The following is a 17,695-nucleotide window of genomic DNA, read 5'->3' as shown; positions in this document are numbered from 1 at the left end:
GAATAACGTAAAGTGCATTCACCTCTCATTCTCCCGCCCACTCACTCCGGAGACCGCCTGCTGGTCAGCGGTCAACTGACTGCCTTGGATCTCCTTTCGTATCCACGGGGCCACGCTGCCGAGCAGGGAGAAGACCGCGTGATCGTCCTCCGCCCCGAGCTCGGTGACATACGTGATCTGGATGACCACGGTGGCGAGGGAGGGCAGGTTGCCGATGCTCACGGAGAAGACGTTCTGTCCATACAGCGATCGAAGAAGAGCTTAAATCTGCTATTCATCTTATTGTGTGTTCAATATAACCCCTGGACAGAAGAACGCCACTAGAGTATATACATAGCAACTTCTATGAACATGATGGAGAGATGATTCTGATAATTTGCACTTTCTCTCTCTCTCCCTTCCCCTGTCTTTCCCTCTGTAAATGTATATATAGAGAGGGAAATAGACAAAAAACTAAAAGACAGGAGTCATAATATATCATAAACGCAAGAATGTAATTGCATTATACTATTCAAATGTACGACAATAAATTGCTTTGGGTCACTTTAAGATGCAGCGCGCAATGTCAGAATTGCTTTGTGATGTCACAGTTACTTTGAGATATCCTTTCACGAATAGTGCACGATTTGGAAAATGTCGTCATAAACAGTGGCGTCATTTTGCAAATAGCATACTCGTACCATGGAGCGCCAAACAGGCCAACATTCTGAAATATTTGAAAATCCATCCACAATATTATCAACAATTATACTAACCGACGCTTCCTCTTGCATCAAGTAAGCCCCATGACCAGCTCGGACTGCAGCCTGAAATTCCTCTTTTGCCCTTTCTTTGGTCTTCACCTGACCAATCACGTGTTTCCCGTTGATGTAGGCTTCGAAGCCGCAGACGGCCGCCCGGTCGTCGAGCGGGAACACATAACGGGCTTCCGAAACGTCACCGTCGGACTTTGTGCTCTGGTACACCTGTAAGACTGTTATCTGTAGCCGGACAAGGGGGAAATGACAATATCTCTAAGCCTACACACTGAACGCACATGAACTACTCTCGTATTGCTGCCACTTGTCAAATCGATACAATACATTATTGGTAATGCTGACTAGACGCACGTGCCTTTCTTATAAACAGATAATTAGCATAGGGTTATTTTTTTCTCTCCTCTTCTTCTTCCTCCTCCTTCTCCTCCTCATTCTTTTTCTTCTTCTTCTCCTTATCCTCCTTTCGTATTTTTTTTTATTCTCCTTCATTTTTCTTTCCTTCTTCTATCTTATCATCCTGGGTATACCTTGGCCGCAAGATCAGTTATGTGTCCACGAATGTGAACTTCTCGCAGGTCGACGCACTCCCGTCCATTGTCCGCTACGAGTCCGGCGTCTATTTGACTGACGGGATCCCTGCAGCCTTGTACGTCCAGGAGATCTGGAAAGTGATGAAAGATATTGAATGCTTTAGTTGTCCACCTCCTACTTTTTCCTCCTCGGATCTTTCCTCTCATTCTCTCTCTGAGCCCTCCCATCAGGGACAAAATAATACTAATTAGGAATGCATTTTGATGTGTATTTCGTGTTGATAGCCAGTGGGTTTATATTATTACATTCTCAATCCCCCATTTCCGCGAAATTTTACGCCATATAACCTGCGTCTCTCCATGATACCCTCATCTCCATCTTCTTCTCAGTTTCATCATTATTTCCTCCTTACCCGCTGCTTTTGCGTCTTGTTATTTCCAAACTTTTCTTCTTCAGACCTTGTTTTCATCGCTGTGTATGAAGTGTAGGTTTTAGTTTTACCCACGTGCAATATAGTAAGATGATATGAGAGGACAACGTGTGCGAGCAAGTGTATGTACGCGTGCGAGAGTGTGTATCTTTTATGTGAACTCATGTAAACTCATGTAAACTAATGCACAATTCAACCTCTCGTTGCCACGCATGATTTGAATACAGACCATTATATCTATCTATCTATCTATCTATCTATCTATCTATCTATCTATCTATCTATCTATCTATCTTTCTACCTACCTATATATCTCTTTATTTTCCTCTTCCCTTCTTCTGCTCCTCTTCTTATTTCTCCTTTTCTCCTCCTCCTCCTCCTCTACCTCCTCCTCCTTCCCATTATCATCATCATCATCATCATCATCATCATCATCATCATCATCATCACAACCACCAGCACCCTCATCATCATTGTCGTCATCATCATCATCATCATCATCGGTTTATTCATATCTAATCTCAGCAACATCTGAAAGACTATTAGTGCAGCATACCGATCTTCTCGTACGGTTCTTCATCTTCCACGTCGCTTTCCTCTCGGAAGTCGAAACCGTCCACCATGTCATCGTCCCCGTCGATGCTGAACTCGACGAGATATCGTATGCACTGCTGCCCGGCGGAATACACAACGTACTCGTCCTCCTGCAAGGGACGAAAAAGTTTCGGTAAAAGAAAACTTTTCCTGTTTGCGGTGCACTTGCAAATATACAGAAGAGACGGCTTCAAGACAGTGTAGGTAATGGACGTCATAATTATATGCAGCTATGCTCCTTTGGTAAGCCTGCTGTAAAATTTGGGTTACGTAATATCTGCCCCTGATGATATCAATGGGATTGATTAAAAGGTATTGCCAGGGTATTTACCATTTGCAGCTGAAACAAAAACCTAGCTTCAGTGCTTAAAAATAGTTTTAAAATGTCAGTTAGGGATAGAAACACCCAATGTAAAAAATGTTAATTAGTATAATATAGGTTTTCCCGGTCAATTTCATACTTATGTCACTCAAATTCATTAATGTGCATTCAAATTCACGCAGCGCACGCACGCGAAAATATTCGGGCATTCAAATTCAGAATCCGAGCGATCAATTTCATTTATGAGCGTTCTATTTCGTTTTCGTGATATCAAATTCACGATTGGGCACTCAATTTCAAAATGCGAGCACCGACTTTCCTACTCGTGCATTCAAATTCATGCGATAGTCACGTGATAGTCCCAATGAGCTTGTTTGGAGCGTTCAAATTCATTTTTAGGCGATCAAGTTCCTACTTCGTGCAATCAATTTAACGAGGAAAATGGAGGAGAATTTTAAGAAAGGAAAAAGGGCCAACACAACCAATGAATGTTTGCATATAGTGTAATTAGGATATTTTACATGTTCTACATTGTTCTCTGTTCATGTATTCTTTGTTTTTCATCTTAATAAATTTCAAATTGCAATGTCCAATCAGCAGTGCATAAAAACAACACAACGACTAGTAATCATATTCCTTGACGATACTACATGCTGACAACGCCCCAACACCAACCACATAATGACAATTAAGACAAACTGACACACAATGATCTCACATAGTCCCGCAAAAGTAAACCAATAAGACAGCAATACACAACAAACAGCACGTATAAAATGTTCATGTATCAGTGTCAATATAGTCGAAATTGTGGTTTTTTCCTCGAAAGTGTCAACCAACCCTCCGTATTATGCTCGTCTGTAGGCCTATACATCAGTGCCTAATTTTTGTTTGTTTGTTTCATTTTCTATCAAAGAAGATGGCTGGATAACCCATATTCAGCTGCAAAAGCTGGTCTTCCATATGGGGTCCAGTTAGATGTTCTGCTCTTTGCGATGAATAAATGAAGTGGGATCTTTTACGTGCATGAGTTGTGACTCTCTTACATGTGGGACCTCCATTTTATGTCCAATCCGAGGGACATGTGCCTGTATATTCCTATTTGCTAAGCGCGAGTTCAAAATTGTCAATAAACAGGTGGACCTCTACTGCAAAATAAATAATCATCATAAATCCCAATATATTCAAAGCCAAATGAGAAAGAAATGCATACACGGCCCCAAACTAACTAAATTCAGTACTTCTTTTTAAACTGAATGCAGTTATTTGGAACATGGTTGCCTATTCACGAATTTGAATGACCGACGAGATTCCGTCGCCAGCTTGACATGAATTTGAATGCTCATTGATGAAATGCGTGCTCCTCTCTTAAATTTGAATGCTCCGATAGTGAATTTGAATGTTCCGATAGTGAATTTGAATGCTCCGATAGTGAATTTGAATGCTCGGATAGTGAATTCGAATGACCGGATTTTGAATTTGATTGCTGATTCAGTGCTGCGAGCGTAGAATGTGTGAAATCGAATGCTCGGAATAGGAACTTGAATGACAAAAGTATGAAATTGACCGGGAAACCCTATAGTTTTGTTAGCTATACAAAATGTCAACAATAGTTATAATAATTGTTCTTTCTAAAATAAACCGTCTACATTATTTTATGGTTTATTGAGTAAAATAGTGGCATCTCCTTATATTTTCGACTTTACCGAGAAATTTTCTTACAAATGGTGGACTGTTTTGATACAACTGACCTACACATAAGCATCAAATGTGATAATTCGAACATTTTTAAAATCACTGCTCCCAATAGTAAATAGTACCTTTAAGTATGGATATATCAATGTATCATTCGCTATCGTAGGATAGAATCTGATATTCAAATAAATGATACACTACTGTGCATGTACAGAATGCATTCGTTAGAATACACAGTATGTACTCATGTAGGCCCTACATGTGTGCATATCTATATAAATTATATGTGTATGTGTGCATGCATTTCGATCAATTCGTGTTCGTCAACACATTATGACTTTCCGATAAATAGCACTAGACCGTGAGAAATCATTCCAAAATTATTTTACTGTGAATTCTGAAGGTCTATCCACTGACGCCCGCACTCCATGCGTGCTGTTGTATCCCTCCGGAGCTTCTTTCAATGTCATGTCCACTTCATAGCAGTCTTTGACGGATCCTAGCGCCACTTTGTTGACGAACATCATCCGAGTTCTGGAGAAGTAGCCATTCTTGCAGTACTGGATGCAAGTGCTACAAGGAATTCAATCACAAATGTTGGTGGACATCAGATTGTAAGTTTTTTTTCAGCGGTGACACAACAGTTGCTCCTGCGACAATTGCTTGGGTTTTATTTTCGCCAAGCACTTAGGGTTAGGGTTATAGGGTTGTGATAAAGTTTTAGGTTTAGTTTGATATGAGGATCAGGATTAGGGTTAGGGTAATGCTGGTGGGTAGAATTTATGATTAGCAGCCTGATTAGCCAATCGTGTAGAAATTTCATGGGAGTAATTCTCACAGGAGCAAATGTCATGGAACCATATTCAGCTCGGGGTTTTTTAATGACCTTAAAGCCCGCCGCACACTATACGGACTCACGACTAGACAGACTTTGGATCTGTAAACACGCGTGTTTATTCTGAGGCTACTGTGATTTATTTCGGATCCATAGTCTGTCAGTCGTATAGTCGTGAGTTGTATAGTGTGTGGCGGGCTTAACTTTAACGAGACATCGCGTCGTTGTAAAGCGCTAAGTAAAGGATAATCCCTGACGGTCATGGATTGTACTGTGAGTGACATCTTGACAATTTTGAGTATTCAAAGTAAAAAAAGTAAAAGGGAAGTCAATTCAGTTTATTCTGTTCTTACTGTATTAAGTAGGTCAAGGCACAGATAAATTACATGACATTTCTAAATTAACCATCGTGCCATTTATGAAGGGCTCAGTAATGTGAGTCGATAACTATCTTGATTTCCAGCAATAGTCTACCACTGATTTATATTCCAGACGACAGATTTCAGCAGCAGATGTTCATAACGGATGGTATTGTTAGACTTTATTGGACATAGAACATTCTTCATGAACATCTCCTACAATCTGATTTGATAACTATCATTTCAACGATGTGCTATCACTAATCAACAATCAAGACAGTTGATTTCAGCAGATTATCATAACGAATGAAATTGTTATGCTGTGTCGAATATAAAACATTCTTTACGAAGAGGTGTTGATTTCACGGAGCTCCGCTTAAATGCCTTCCCGTCATCGAGTTGTGGTAAGCTCTGGGTTAAATGACAGGTGTAAAATGGGCAAAGGACGAAGAGAGAAATGAGGGGAGAGACTCCCACCTCGTCCTGTCTCCAAAGTAAAGACCAGCTCCGAGTAGTCCTTCGTCTCGCCTCGATCCGTCGAACATTTCCACAACGATTTTCGGCATAAGCAAGCCCCTGCAGTGGAACAAACATAACCCACAAACGTATACAGTACAGTGTACACACAGATAGACGCACACACACATAGACAGAGACACACACACATACTTATTTCTTTATATTTTAAGAAGAGTAACCAATAAATCAGGGTTTAACTCAGGTGAAATCAAATCGGATCGGAATTACGATGCCATGGTGACTAGAAAGTGCCATGTTTGTTGTTTGTTTGTTTCTTAAGCAATGTTAGAGAGACCAGTAAATTGATATCGATAATTAGGTTTTTACCGAAGAATGTTGGTACATAAGCAATCACAATGAACATGATGATATTCACCACTTTCATCACCACCATCATAAAATAACAGCCATTACCACGGCAAAAGAAGAAGAAAAAAAATGTAAAAGAGAATTCAATAACTTTCAATTCAAGCTAAGCGCCTTTCTTTGTCATAAATTTCTCAAAATGTAGACTGAAAAAACTGGTATGGTATATCAAACCACAGTGATTTTCCTTATTAACTGTTATCGTATTTCTAACACTATCAAAATAATTATCGAGATTCTTACACAGTGTCGGACGAACATATTTGGGATAGATACAAAGCAGCGACAACATAGTGACTCATACAAGAACAACTAATCCTCGAAAACATATGAAACTTGCAAATGTGATAACCTTACTAAAAAGCAATAAAAATCAATAAATATAAAAATCGAAATGTCTTCCCCTATTTAGATGTAAACCATGCATTCTACATATATATATATATATATATATATATATATATATATATATACAGATAAATATATATAAACGTCTCGTAAATATGGATGCATATATATATATATATATATATATATATATATATATATATATATATATATATCATATTTTCTATTTATTTATTTATTTATTTCTGTCACATATTTTTGAAAGGCTCGACCTTGATAGGATTCCGAGGATGCTGGCTGGTTTGGATGCGTGGAAGAGCAGTCTGTCGTTGCCTATCCCACGGTCGAATCCCTCCTCTTCAGGCGGTCTACTCACCGCGTAGATGCGAAGTGTGTTGATGGTTGTTGCCCTATAAAACGAATGAAGAAGGATATTTGAAAAAAAAGGCGGATGACTAACTTTGAAGGAATGGAGTAAAAATGGTACTAAAACCCTCAAAATGGCACAATAAATGTTGACAAAGACGATGGGCATAGCTCATACGTCGGTCGGAAGTAAGTTGAACTTGATATATTCGGTGAAAGTTAAGGAGGGGCAGAGAACGCAATTAACGGTAAGGAAATATCTATTTCCGGCGATAAAGTATAATAGCACGTTCCTCCGGAGTATTGGATTAGGAAGACAGCTGTACTTCTTGTCCTGACTGCATACCATCATCATAGTGATGCAAGTTGGCATCCGGACACTGCGGTCATTGTTTGAAGTCATAACCACTTTCATTTTCATTTGGCACGGCAAAGTGCATAGAAAGTCCGTCTGTTGCTGAGATATTTTACGTGTATTTGCTAAATTAAAAAAAAAAAGTTGAATTGCCATTTGGCTCTAAAATTGGCCTAACAGCTTTAAACTTGTATTTGTAGCTGTTTGACTTATAACTGACAAAGATTCTTGAACAAAAAGTAATGAAAAATGTTACACCAGGTTTCGTGTCACTATTTGTATACCCAAACATTTTTCATTGTATCCTCAATTTGTTGGAGATGAAATAAAACAACTTGAAACTTGAACTTGAGGGTACATTTTTGGCGGAAGCATACTACTGGAGAGTTTACCGAGGAACTGTGGAAAGCACAAGATCTCTGATCTTCTCGTGCTCCGGATGGCCTGGTTCCAGGAACCGGATGTAGCACCTCAGCGCCTTGTACTTGGCCTGCGTCGTTGGCTGCTGGCGCCAGCCAGTTTCCTCGCTGATGTGCACGATATCCCGGATCATCTAAAACCGCACCCGTACATCGAAATTCACATTAGTGATGCGTCATTTTGTTTTCCTCTTGTGAAACAACAGTATATAGGGATCATGAGACTGTTTTGAAACTGCCGAGCACACTGCCAAGATAATGCTTCACTGACTAATCATACGTGGTTATGTTCGTAAAGATATCTCCATAGCACTAATTTTTGATTAAGTTTTGGTAGATATATTATGGATATTTACATTGCACGTACGTAATTGGAAATGAATACTCACTCCTATTACATATTGCAGCATTGCCTGATAACGTATCAAAAAATGACTTTCGGAGAAAGTGTGAAGGATGCATCTGCTGGATTGTCGACGAAAAACCTATTCTTTTTTGTTATGCACGAACAAACTGAAAATATATAAGAAGATGAAATCATCGGGTAAACCAAAACTTTTCTTTGAGGTTGCGCCCGGATCAACATTCGGTGAAAACATTTTCATGCGAAACTTGAGAATTCCATGACATCGGTATTTCATATCCGATGCTGAGGAAACCTCTGGCAATCTTCTCCTCTGGCATTATCCTATTTATCAAAAATCAATGTAAGACTGTTTTTTGTTTCCGTTTTGTTTTGGTTTTTGCTGAACACATGTATAATCCCAATGTCAAGAGCAATAAATTTATGAAAATGAGTGTGCTGGAACTGTTCGCTAAGTCTCGAGTGTAAGACGGGTGCAGTTTCAGCAAATCAAAATATGGCACTAAGATTTGCATTGTGTGCATGCATGTATTTCTCTTGTGTATACGCATGGGTGTATACGGATTGTTGTAAAAAAACAACAAATCGTTTCACATTATACAGTTTGCGGTGTCTCCTTTCAGAACATTATAAGATGAAAGGAAAACTTGCCAATACTTCTAGATTGATTCCCAGTTTTCTCCCTTGCTTTTCCCCTAACCTGACAGAGATCCAGTTTGAGCGCCACGTTTCCCTTGCGCAGCAGCGAACTGCGCATGTCTTCTTTGTGCGGTATCAAGTCGTAGAATTCCTTTTCCAACTCCTCCAGTTTCTCCTCCTCCTCGCGATCTGCATCCGAGGATTCTTGTCTCCCTTGTTCGTCCTCCTCATCTTCGTCGTCCCCTTCTTTCCTCTCATCGTCTCGACGACGTCGGCGCTGAAGAAGGTGCCAAAGCTGATGAAGGACGGCTTCGGCCTTGGCAACCTAGGAAGAAGGGTTGCCAACTTTGTGAAGTACAGTAGCACGAAACTAAAGCAGTGAAGAGGATTATCTGCATCTACACGAGGAGCGATTTCAGGATGTGTTGTTTGTAATGAGAACAAACTTGTTTCCTTTTGAGGCTGATCGACATCATACACTGACAACGATGGTCAACCCGTAATATTTCTACTTTTTAGAACTGCTCCTTCTATTAGCTATTTATTTATTTACTTATTTATTTATTTATTGATTTATTTATTTATTAACATTTTGAAAGGAGGATTTCGAGTAAGACTATCCCTTGAGTGTCTGTGTCCGCATTAATTATCTCATTATAATGGGGCCGCGGAACAATTTCTTTTTAATTAAGTTGGGAGGGGGGGTAGTACACCCCCCCCCCTTCTCTCTCTCTCTCTCTCTCTCTCTTGGGATCCCCTCGAGAGTCCTTTGCTTTGTATTTTGCTCAATTTTTGTCGGTTCCATCTTATCTTTTGAGCCATAATGTGCATGGGTGCCATCAATGTCATTTACCTGACCCGGAAGTATGGTCTCAACCCTGACCGAGAGATTTTCGCGGAGAGTTCCCATGGCCTCTTTCCAGACGTTGTCCACGAGTTGGGCCACCTCGTCCGATAGTGACTCTGAAGGTGAGTAAGTCTCCCGGTACAACAAGGTCTATATGGGTATTAAAGTGATTTATGATGCCATGAGTTTTCTATCAACCTATCGTTGCATTATTCGTGGCGTATTCGTTGATGATATCCCAACCCAACACAGGGACGAAAGGAAGTGAGTGAACTGAGAAGAATAGTTTGTTGCATTGAAGGAAGCGGTTAGTCTGTGCTCTCGTTATATTGCAAAATGGATTACAAAAGATCACGCATAAAAGAAAAAAAAAAGTGGGTCAGGATTCAGCAGCATATCTAAAACAACAAAAATAGCTACGAATCTAAAGCTTTCAATGGTTACACTTAGACTTTACTTTTATTTGTTCGTTTTCTTTATCTTTTATTTTTTGAGGGAGCAGATTCCTGAACAAGAAGACAATCGCAGAAGGAAAAACAAATGAGGAAACACAGAAAGAGGATTTATGTTTCATTTTTTAAACTGTGCGAGGAATAGTCACTTTTCTATACGTTATTTAGGTCTCATGGTACTTTCTTTGCAGTTCTTGACAGTAATGGTCTCGATTTGCTCCATTTTATGTAGTAGAAAATCACTGTCAGAATTAAATCAGGAGTGCCCGCTTTGTTTCCATTCAACAAAATACAAAAATAAATGAAACAAAAGTAGCAACAAACGTTTGGAATTTCGTAAATGGCAGGATCGTTTCCCAGTTAATGCGCACGTTTAATTTATAAAGCGCATAAGACCATACCACACACCATTATCTCCTTCACGGGCAGGTAGGCCCTTATTTTGCTTGGATTGAGAAGTGCTTAGAAATATTAGCCATAGAGAAATGGCATGTACACTCTGACTATTGCAGCTGATTATTCGTCATTAGTTAATTTAAATCACGTTTAGTTGCGGGTTCGCTCATCAACTCCGGTCACAAGGGCTCGCTACATAACCATTATGAACTGATTTTCAATGAGTTAGCCACTAAAGATGACCCCTGTCTTATAACGCGTGTTTCCTTGAACTTAAAACCATGATGAAAATGGGGCATTTCTTCCTCGTCTTTTGAGGTTTAAGTACTACATTCTGAGCAACTGATGGTCTGTGGTAGGCAAATTGATTAGGAAGGACATGGTTCACGCATTATTAGTGTGATTATAAAGAGTAGTTCTTAAAATCATCATTAACGTGATCATAATCAACATCATCATTTTATTGTTGTATCATTGCAATCATCTTCGTTGTCAGTTTTTGTATTGTCATCAACATTTTGTATGGCTTTCAGTAGGACTATTGCGGCTGGTTGTCTCGTTTTTGTTTTGTTTGTTTGTTTGTTTGTTTTTTTTTGCTTGTTGCCATTGTTGTTGTTGTTGTTGTTGTTGTCATTGCGATTTCTGGTACGCGCCCCACCTTTCTAAGAGCCTCGGATCCGATCCATCTCGAACTGATCTCACCCGATATGGGCTGCATCGGAACGTCTGCGTCATTGGCCCGCCTCTTGTAGATGTCCTCGTAGATGCGAAGGGCTTCCTCGGCAGTGGCCGCATAGTGGCACTCGCGCTCCCCGCTTTCCTCGTTCTGCCATGCAGTGAACAGAAACAAACAAATAAACAAGAGTATTTCCATGGCGACGGGAGATTATTTGACTTTAATAAGGGAATCGCGCTGACCGACAAATGTTGGTTTGTTGCCACTCGATCACCCACCCACCCCCATTATTTGTCACCGAACTCATGTTTGACGGCCCTATTACTACCACGAGGGTGATATGGGGGGGGGATCACGATAGTGCTAGGGTCATGCCTGCAGACGTTCTAACTATAAGGATAGTGATTCATAACTTCCCCTTTACTTGTAAAAGGAAAGTTCATCATACAAAATGCGTTGCCTTTCTGATTATAAACACCGGTAGATGACTTATCGATCACCCGTCGGTCGCTGAGCGATTTTCTAAAAATCGGCCGGTGGCCGGTGGGGATCGTCCAGTTGCCGATGGGGCATCGCTCGGTGACTGCTCGGACTCTGCGCGTTGCAGATCCCCATATTTCGCCAAAATTTTACTGAAAATCGATCGGTGACCGACGGGAAATCGACAGGGCACTGCTCGGTCATCGCTAGGGTTTTACAGCCTGCTCAACATCTCCAAAACTGCTAAGCGGTGCCAAAATTTCAGTAGCGACCGAGCAGGCTACAAATCGGTAAGTCGCCGCTCTGAGTTGTGACCGTAGCCTACTGCGAACAACACACGTAAGAAACTCCTATATATCTTCTTGCAGGGTATCAACATTGATTCTTCAAAACAAGATATTTATTTCCCCATTCTCGTAATTAACGCTGAAGAACGCTCTGTGGCGAAAAAAAAAAAGAAAAGACAAGACCTATTCATACAATCGACAAAAATTAGTAATTGAAACAGAGAAGGTGGCATAAATGCGGTGTAAATGCCAATAAATGACAATCTTCTTTTCCATAAGCAAGTGTAGCCTAATCACGGCTTATTGCTTGTAATCAGTGCTCAAGATTGGCAGTCTATTCCCAAACAGGAAACAATAAACAAGTCACTACCGACATGATCTTTATCAAGAGGTTTGCGTAAGTTTATGAGTACACCGTGCACTTTAAATGAGTCATTTCCGGTTTAACTTCCAACGAACAGAGATGGCAATTACTATATACCGTAGCACTTGCAGTCGATGTCAGATGCGTGACGACTTTAAAGGGGTAGTCACTGACTGTAGAAATGACGTCAGCACTTCCGTCACAATCATCTCTAGACGGTTGGGGGGCAACAGAGGAAGATGAGCTCGTGGTTGATGAAGACGAAACATTTCTCTGAATCTCGACGGTAAACAGCCGAGTGTTCCCCGGAGCTGACGAGTGTGTTTCCTTTCAGAAGGAAAATATCAAAGAGTGCATTACTGACTTAATTATAGGAAACTTGTACTGGGTGCACCATTGTGTATAGTTTGAATTTTTAGTGGGTTACGTGCAAACAAAACTGGGTATTAGTGTACATTCTGCAAAGCCGTGTATTTGTCATATCAAATCATGTGACGAAAACACTGTGGTATATCTCATCAGTGACATAATGTTCCTGTCATTCACACGCTTACATTATTTATATCATTATACAAATTCCTAATACAAGTTGTCTTTTTGAAACACACCGATGCAGTTGAATCTGATGTTCTTATTGAGTTAACGTTTCCTAGTGTATTTCAGAGTACACTGTATCAGTTATTCATTAATCATGAAATGTTGGATTAGCTGACATACATCATAACTGATTGCTGTTCTCGAAGAACAGTGAGACCTGCTTTTTTAATAAGTGTCGGATGTGTCAGAAATTTTTTATTGGGAGTTGATTAATGATTATATGTGAAAGTTATAAAAAGAACTCTTAAAGGGGTGGTAGAGTAACCCATTGGTTGACGTGAGGATTAAGCTTTTAACTCTTTTTTTTTTTGCGAGATACCTAGAAAACACTGTATGAAATGTTAAAGAGCATAGAGTTCTAAGAGGAATGCAAAGTTGGTTTGATGAATATAATGGTCTAGAAATACCTGAGATATCAAAAAACAAAGTAAAATACAACGATATTATCAGGATTGCTTTGTTTCGGACATCTCATCTATTTCAAAACTAATTTTCCTCAAATAAACTTCGAATTTTTCTTATAACCATATTTCTTTCCATACTTCATAAGAGGGTTCTCTTTATCTTGAAAAATCATCATCAAAAAACGTTAGAAACCTTAAGTCCCATCTCAACTGAAATTCTATAGTATCCCTTCAAAGGTGATATCAGAGAATCGAGAGGTATGGCGAACCCGCGACACTTCACTGCAGCATTTGGCCAATTAGAAGATTTGTGTGAGTAATGAACGTGAGCGTAATTGTCCCAGAAATGACAGTTACTATGTGATCATTGTAAAGGAAACTTATTCAGAAAGAGCGCCCTTTACAGGATATGCACTGACAAATTTGGATGAAATGAAAAACAAACAAACAAACGAACACCAGTGAAGTCCTTTTTTTTTTTTTTTTTTTTTTTTAAAGAGAAAATCTTTACCTGAAATATAGATGCTTTAACAAGCTCTTCTTGAACGGGAACTACAGCCGGGCCGAAACTGGAAAGCGAAATCAGGGATAAAAACATATGCATATACAGGAAATAATTTCTTTTTGCATTTGCAGGGGTAAAATTGCATTTTAGCTGATAGTCTCCTATACCTTTTATACCGTAAATTGTTATCTAAGTTAGTATTACAGGAAAAACGAAATTTTGCCTTTTTCCTGGAAATTTCGTTGTTTGGGCATAAGCATATTGCTAGGTAATTAAAAATAAAATTTAAAAATGCAATTGCAATAATTTCATTTTGTTTCGATGAGTGATATTTCCAATCTGTAAACATTCTTCGCATTCCAAACTAATTCTCAATACTTAGCTTGATACTCGAGGGATTCAAATTAAACACTGCAAGCACGCTGAATTCTTCACTGTCATCCTGCGAAACACGGGCTAATAATTCTCTATAATCTGTTATTGTCTATGCAATCAGATTGGTTGCTTTTCTGGTTCGATTTTTTCAGTTCAGTTCAGTTCAGTTTTTATTTCTGCATTTCAAAATCAATACAAATCCACAAATCAACAAAATACTTACATAGTCATTTACACAGCTAGTATTCGTAACGTTTGGATCTTACATACATTTTTTTTTTTTCAAGAACGAATATCATATATGAAAGGAAGCAATAGGAAATGATAAAAATGAAATGCAGGGGACCATCATCATAAGCTAAGCTTGACGAGGAAGATGGCCCCAGGTAAAGAGATACATAAAGAAAATCTTGCCACTCACTGAGTGGGGGGTAATTGTGCAAAGGGCACAACGAAGAGATACATAAAGAAAATCTTGCCACTCACTGAGTGGGAAGTAAATTGTGCGAAGGGCGTGCGGTGCAGTGCGGTGTGCATTGTGTTGGGATGAATCTTGGTTTGTACGTTGAGTGTTATTTTGTGTATCAGTGTGATGAGGTGAATATTACTTCAGTTATGGCCGTGAACTCATTGTTTAGGGTGTTTGTTGACCAGGTGGTATGAATATTTTTATGTGTCAGAAGTATACTGGATTATGAGGGTGTTTTTTAGTTCTCGTTTAAAAATGTTCAACGACGTACGTTGTTTTAAATTAGGGGGTAAAGAATTCCAAATATCTGGTCCATTGTGCTTTAAAGATTTTTGAGCTAAAATGATTCTGGGGTTTTCGAGATGGTAATCGGACGACTGACGTGTTGGATATGAATGAACGGTGAAATTTGGAGTGAAGAAGCCATCAAAAATTTTTGGAAGACAATTAAATGTATATTTATACATAAAAACAGCAGTTTGAAAGGTGTGAAGATCCTCAATTTTCAATGTTTTTAGTTGATGAAATAGGGGATTGGATGGGGATAAGTAACGGGAATTGGTAATCAAACGTACAGCACGTTTTTGGAGAGTAAAAATTGGATTAATTTTAGTTGAGCCACAGTTTCCCCAAACGATATTGCAGTATGTGATATGTGGTAAGATCAATGCATTGTATAGAATAGTCAGGGAATTTTGAGAAATGAAGTTTTTCAGTCGATATAAAATATATTTTAAGTTGCTTTTCTGACCAGATATTTCCATAGACATGCAACACATACTTGTTTCAGCTTACAAAAATGTGATATACTTGAGGAAGACACGTTCAAATGTTGAATTGTGTAGAGTGTGTGGGCGAGTGTGTGCATGCCCATTTTTTTTTTTGAAGAGCCCAAAATGTGTATGTGTGTGTGGGGGGGGGGGGGTGCAACCCACCAGCCCTCAGCCCTTCCCCCTTCCCCGTTCCGCCGCTCCTGCCGTATACAAAGCTACTGTCCTTGATTACGATTGTTGAACTGATTTAGTGTAATTATATGTATTCAAATGTCTATAGCAATTGGTAATTTGTTTGAAATGAAATCAATGAAATGAGATGACTACAGAAATTATGATGTACTGTTATGAATAATTTCGAATATCTTGAATTTATAACATATCATCAATTCAAGATATAATATGCTTTCAAATATGAATTTTTATGCAACAGTATTTATTTGGTGCATTACCAGCCCCCTTATAACAATGTTTTCATCTCAACATCAGTATTCATTCTTATAATACAAGAAACCAACAAAATTTTCATCCTCCCCTCTACCGAACCGAATTAGCCAAGTCAACAATTTTTTGTCAAGGTCCCATTTTGTGGAATACTTTACCAAAGGAACTGAAAAACTGCAAATCATTACAGCAGTTCAGAAGCAATTTTAGACGCACTTTTTGTATTTAATAGCAACATAGTTTTGTATATTCTGCCAGTATTTTACTCTTTACTTTTTTCCTTCTTCGGCCTGCTTTGATTGTGTACCATTTGTGTTCTATATATTTTGTACCTATATATTTTCAGTTGAGAAAGTCTTGTATTTACTTTGGGGCCTATTCCCAACAAGCCTGAAAGGCTTTAAGTTGGTCCCCCACAATGAATATGTTTATACTATGACTTGAAATGTAATGATTGTTTTTAATGTGGAAATAAATGAAATGAAATGAAATGAAAATGAATTAATTATACGATCAGAGTATGCTACTGTCTGCAACACGTAAAATTATGCCATAAAGGTGACAACTCAGCCTATATATCACTGTTGAGGATCACGAAGGTGTGGAATAAAGGAATCAGATCAAATTGTACTGTTAGTGTACGGTATAGAATGGGTAATAACACACAGCAACAAAGCATACCGACATCCGGGTCGAGTCAGCAGATTTGTTGTATACGTCACACTGTCCACTGTATTGCAAAGATATGCAGGCTTTTGTATACAACCAAGTGCGTAGTGGTTTTAGGGTTTTCCCGTCCGAAGAACAAATTGGGCCTGCTTACTTCTTTGTGAGTGTATGAGTGCGTGTGTGTGTGTGTGCGTGTGACGGGAAGGTCAGGTTTTTATTTTGAATATACTGATGTCATTCTTTGGAAATGATCCTGGTATCCTATAGATTCAACGCTGTCTTTTGAATGATTGATGATTGTACTGAATTTTTTATTTGTCTCTTTTTTTTTCTTCATACAATTATGATTAGGAGTTTCGTAATTGAATAAACATGTATTAAATGAAATCAAAAAGGTTACGTAAAAACAAGGAAGTGAATAAGCTCGCGGCAATGAATGGACCAATCTGTGTGTAACTACATGCTTTAAAATAAATGAACAGGTGTGTCCCTTCCAGACTTACTCCAGTAGATTTTTCTTTACAGCGGCCATGATAGGAAGCTGCTCCTGGGGGTGCAGACAGTCCTAGACAGCCATTATGACGTCAGTGACACAAGCAAACAAACCAACAAAAACAGAATCCTGTGCAAAGAAAAAAACATGCAAATACAAAGCATACAAGAAGAGTATAACGCAAGAATTATTACTATTAAAGGGATCGTATAGTTTTGGTTGAGATCTAACTTCAGGTTTCTAGCATTCTTTGGTGAGATAACGACAAACCTCTTATGAAATATAAAAGAGCGTGTGATTCCAAGAGGAATTCACGATTTATTTGATGAATAAAATTGGTTTGGAAATGGCTGAGGTATCCAAAAACAGAGCGATCTTAATTCAATTCAATTCAGTTCAGTTCAAATGAAATTTTATTTCCAATAACACGTCATGTTTGTTGTTGCACAAATTCAATGAAAACAAAACGGACATGTATCATCTTACAACAAAAAATGCATATATTATGAAATTAATTGTTCAAAATAATTGCGTTAAAGGAAAAGATCGAGGGACCCACGTAAA

General features: G+C 38.8%; 1 protein-coding gene across 1 annotated transcript in view; it reads right to left on the bottom strand.

Annotated features, from left to right (window-relative positions):
- The window catches only part of LOC140238235 (protein mono-ADP-ribosyltransferase PARP4-like), a 39,123-nt gene extending 21,953 nt beyond the window's left edge, over positions 1 to 17,170 (bottom strand). Inside the window, exons 1-14 of the mRNA XM_072318171.1 lie at positions 17,142 to 17,170; positions 13,915 to 13,972; positions 12,520 to 12,729; positions 11,254 to 11,421; positions 9,754 to 9,897; positions 8,962 to 9,225; positions 7,871 to 8,031; positions 7,030 to 7,167; positions 6,002 to 6,100; positions 4,720 to 4,903; positions 2,276 to 2,423; positions 1,286 to 1,419; positions 756 to 980; positions 23 to 234 (exon numbers count right to left, since the gene is read on the bottom strand). Coding sequence (XP_072174272.1) covers positions 23 to 234; positions 756 to 980; positions 1,286 to 1,419; positions 2,276 to 2,423; positions 4,720 to 4,903; positions 6,002 to 6,100; positions 7,030 to 7,167; positions 7,871 to 8,031; positions 8,962 to 9,225; positions 9,754 to 9,897; positions 11,254 to 11,421; positions 12,520 to 12,729; positions 13,915 to 13,972; positions 17,142 to 17,170 — 2,174 coding nt within the window. The remainder of the gene's footprint in view (positions 1 to 22; positions 235 to 755; positions 981 to 1,285; positions 1,420 to 2,275; positions 2,424 to 4,719; positions 4,904 to 6,001; positions 6,101 to 7,029; positions 7,168 to 7,870; positions 8,032 to 8,961; positions 9,226 to 9,753; positions 9,898 to 11,253; positions 11,422 to 12,519; positions 12,730 to 13,914; positions 13,973 to 17,141) is intronic.
- Between the last annotated feature and the right edge of the window lie 525 nt (positions 17,171 to 17,695).

Source organism: Diadema setosum, chromosome 14 (genome assembly GCF_964275005.1).
Source record: "Diadema setosum chromosome 14, eeDiaSeto1, whole genome shotgun sequence".
NCBI classification, from domain to species: Eukaryota; Metazoa; Echinodermata; class Echinoidea; order Diadematoida; family Diadematidae; genus Diadema; species Diadema setosum.
Note: the sequence above shows the minus strand (reverse complement) of the source record. Positions and strands in the feature narration are given on the sequence as shown.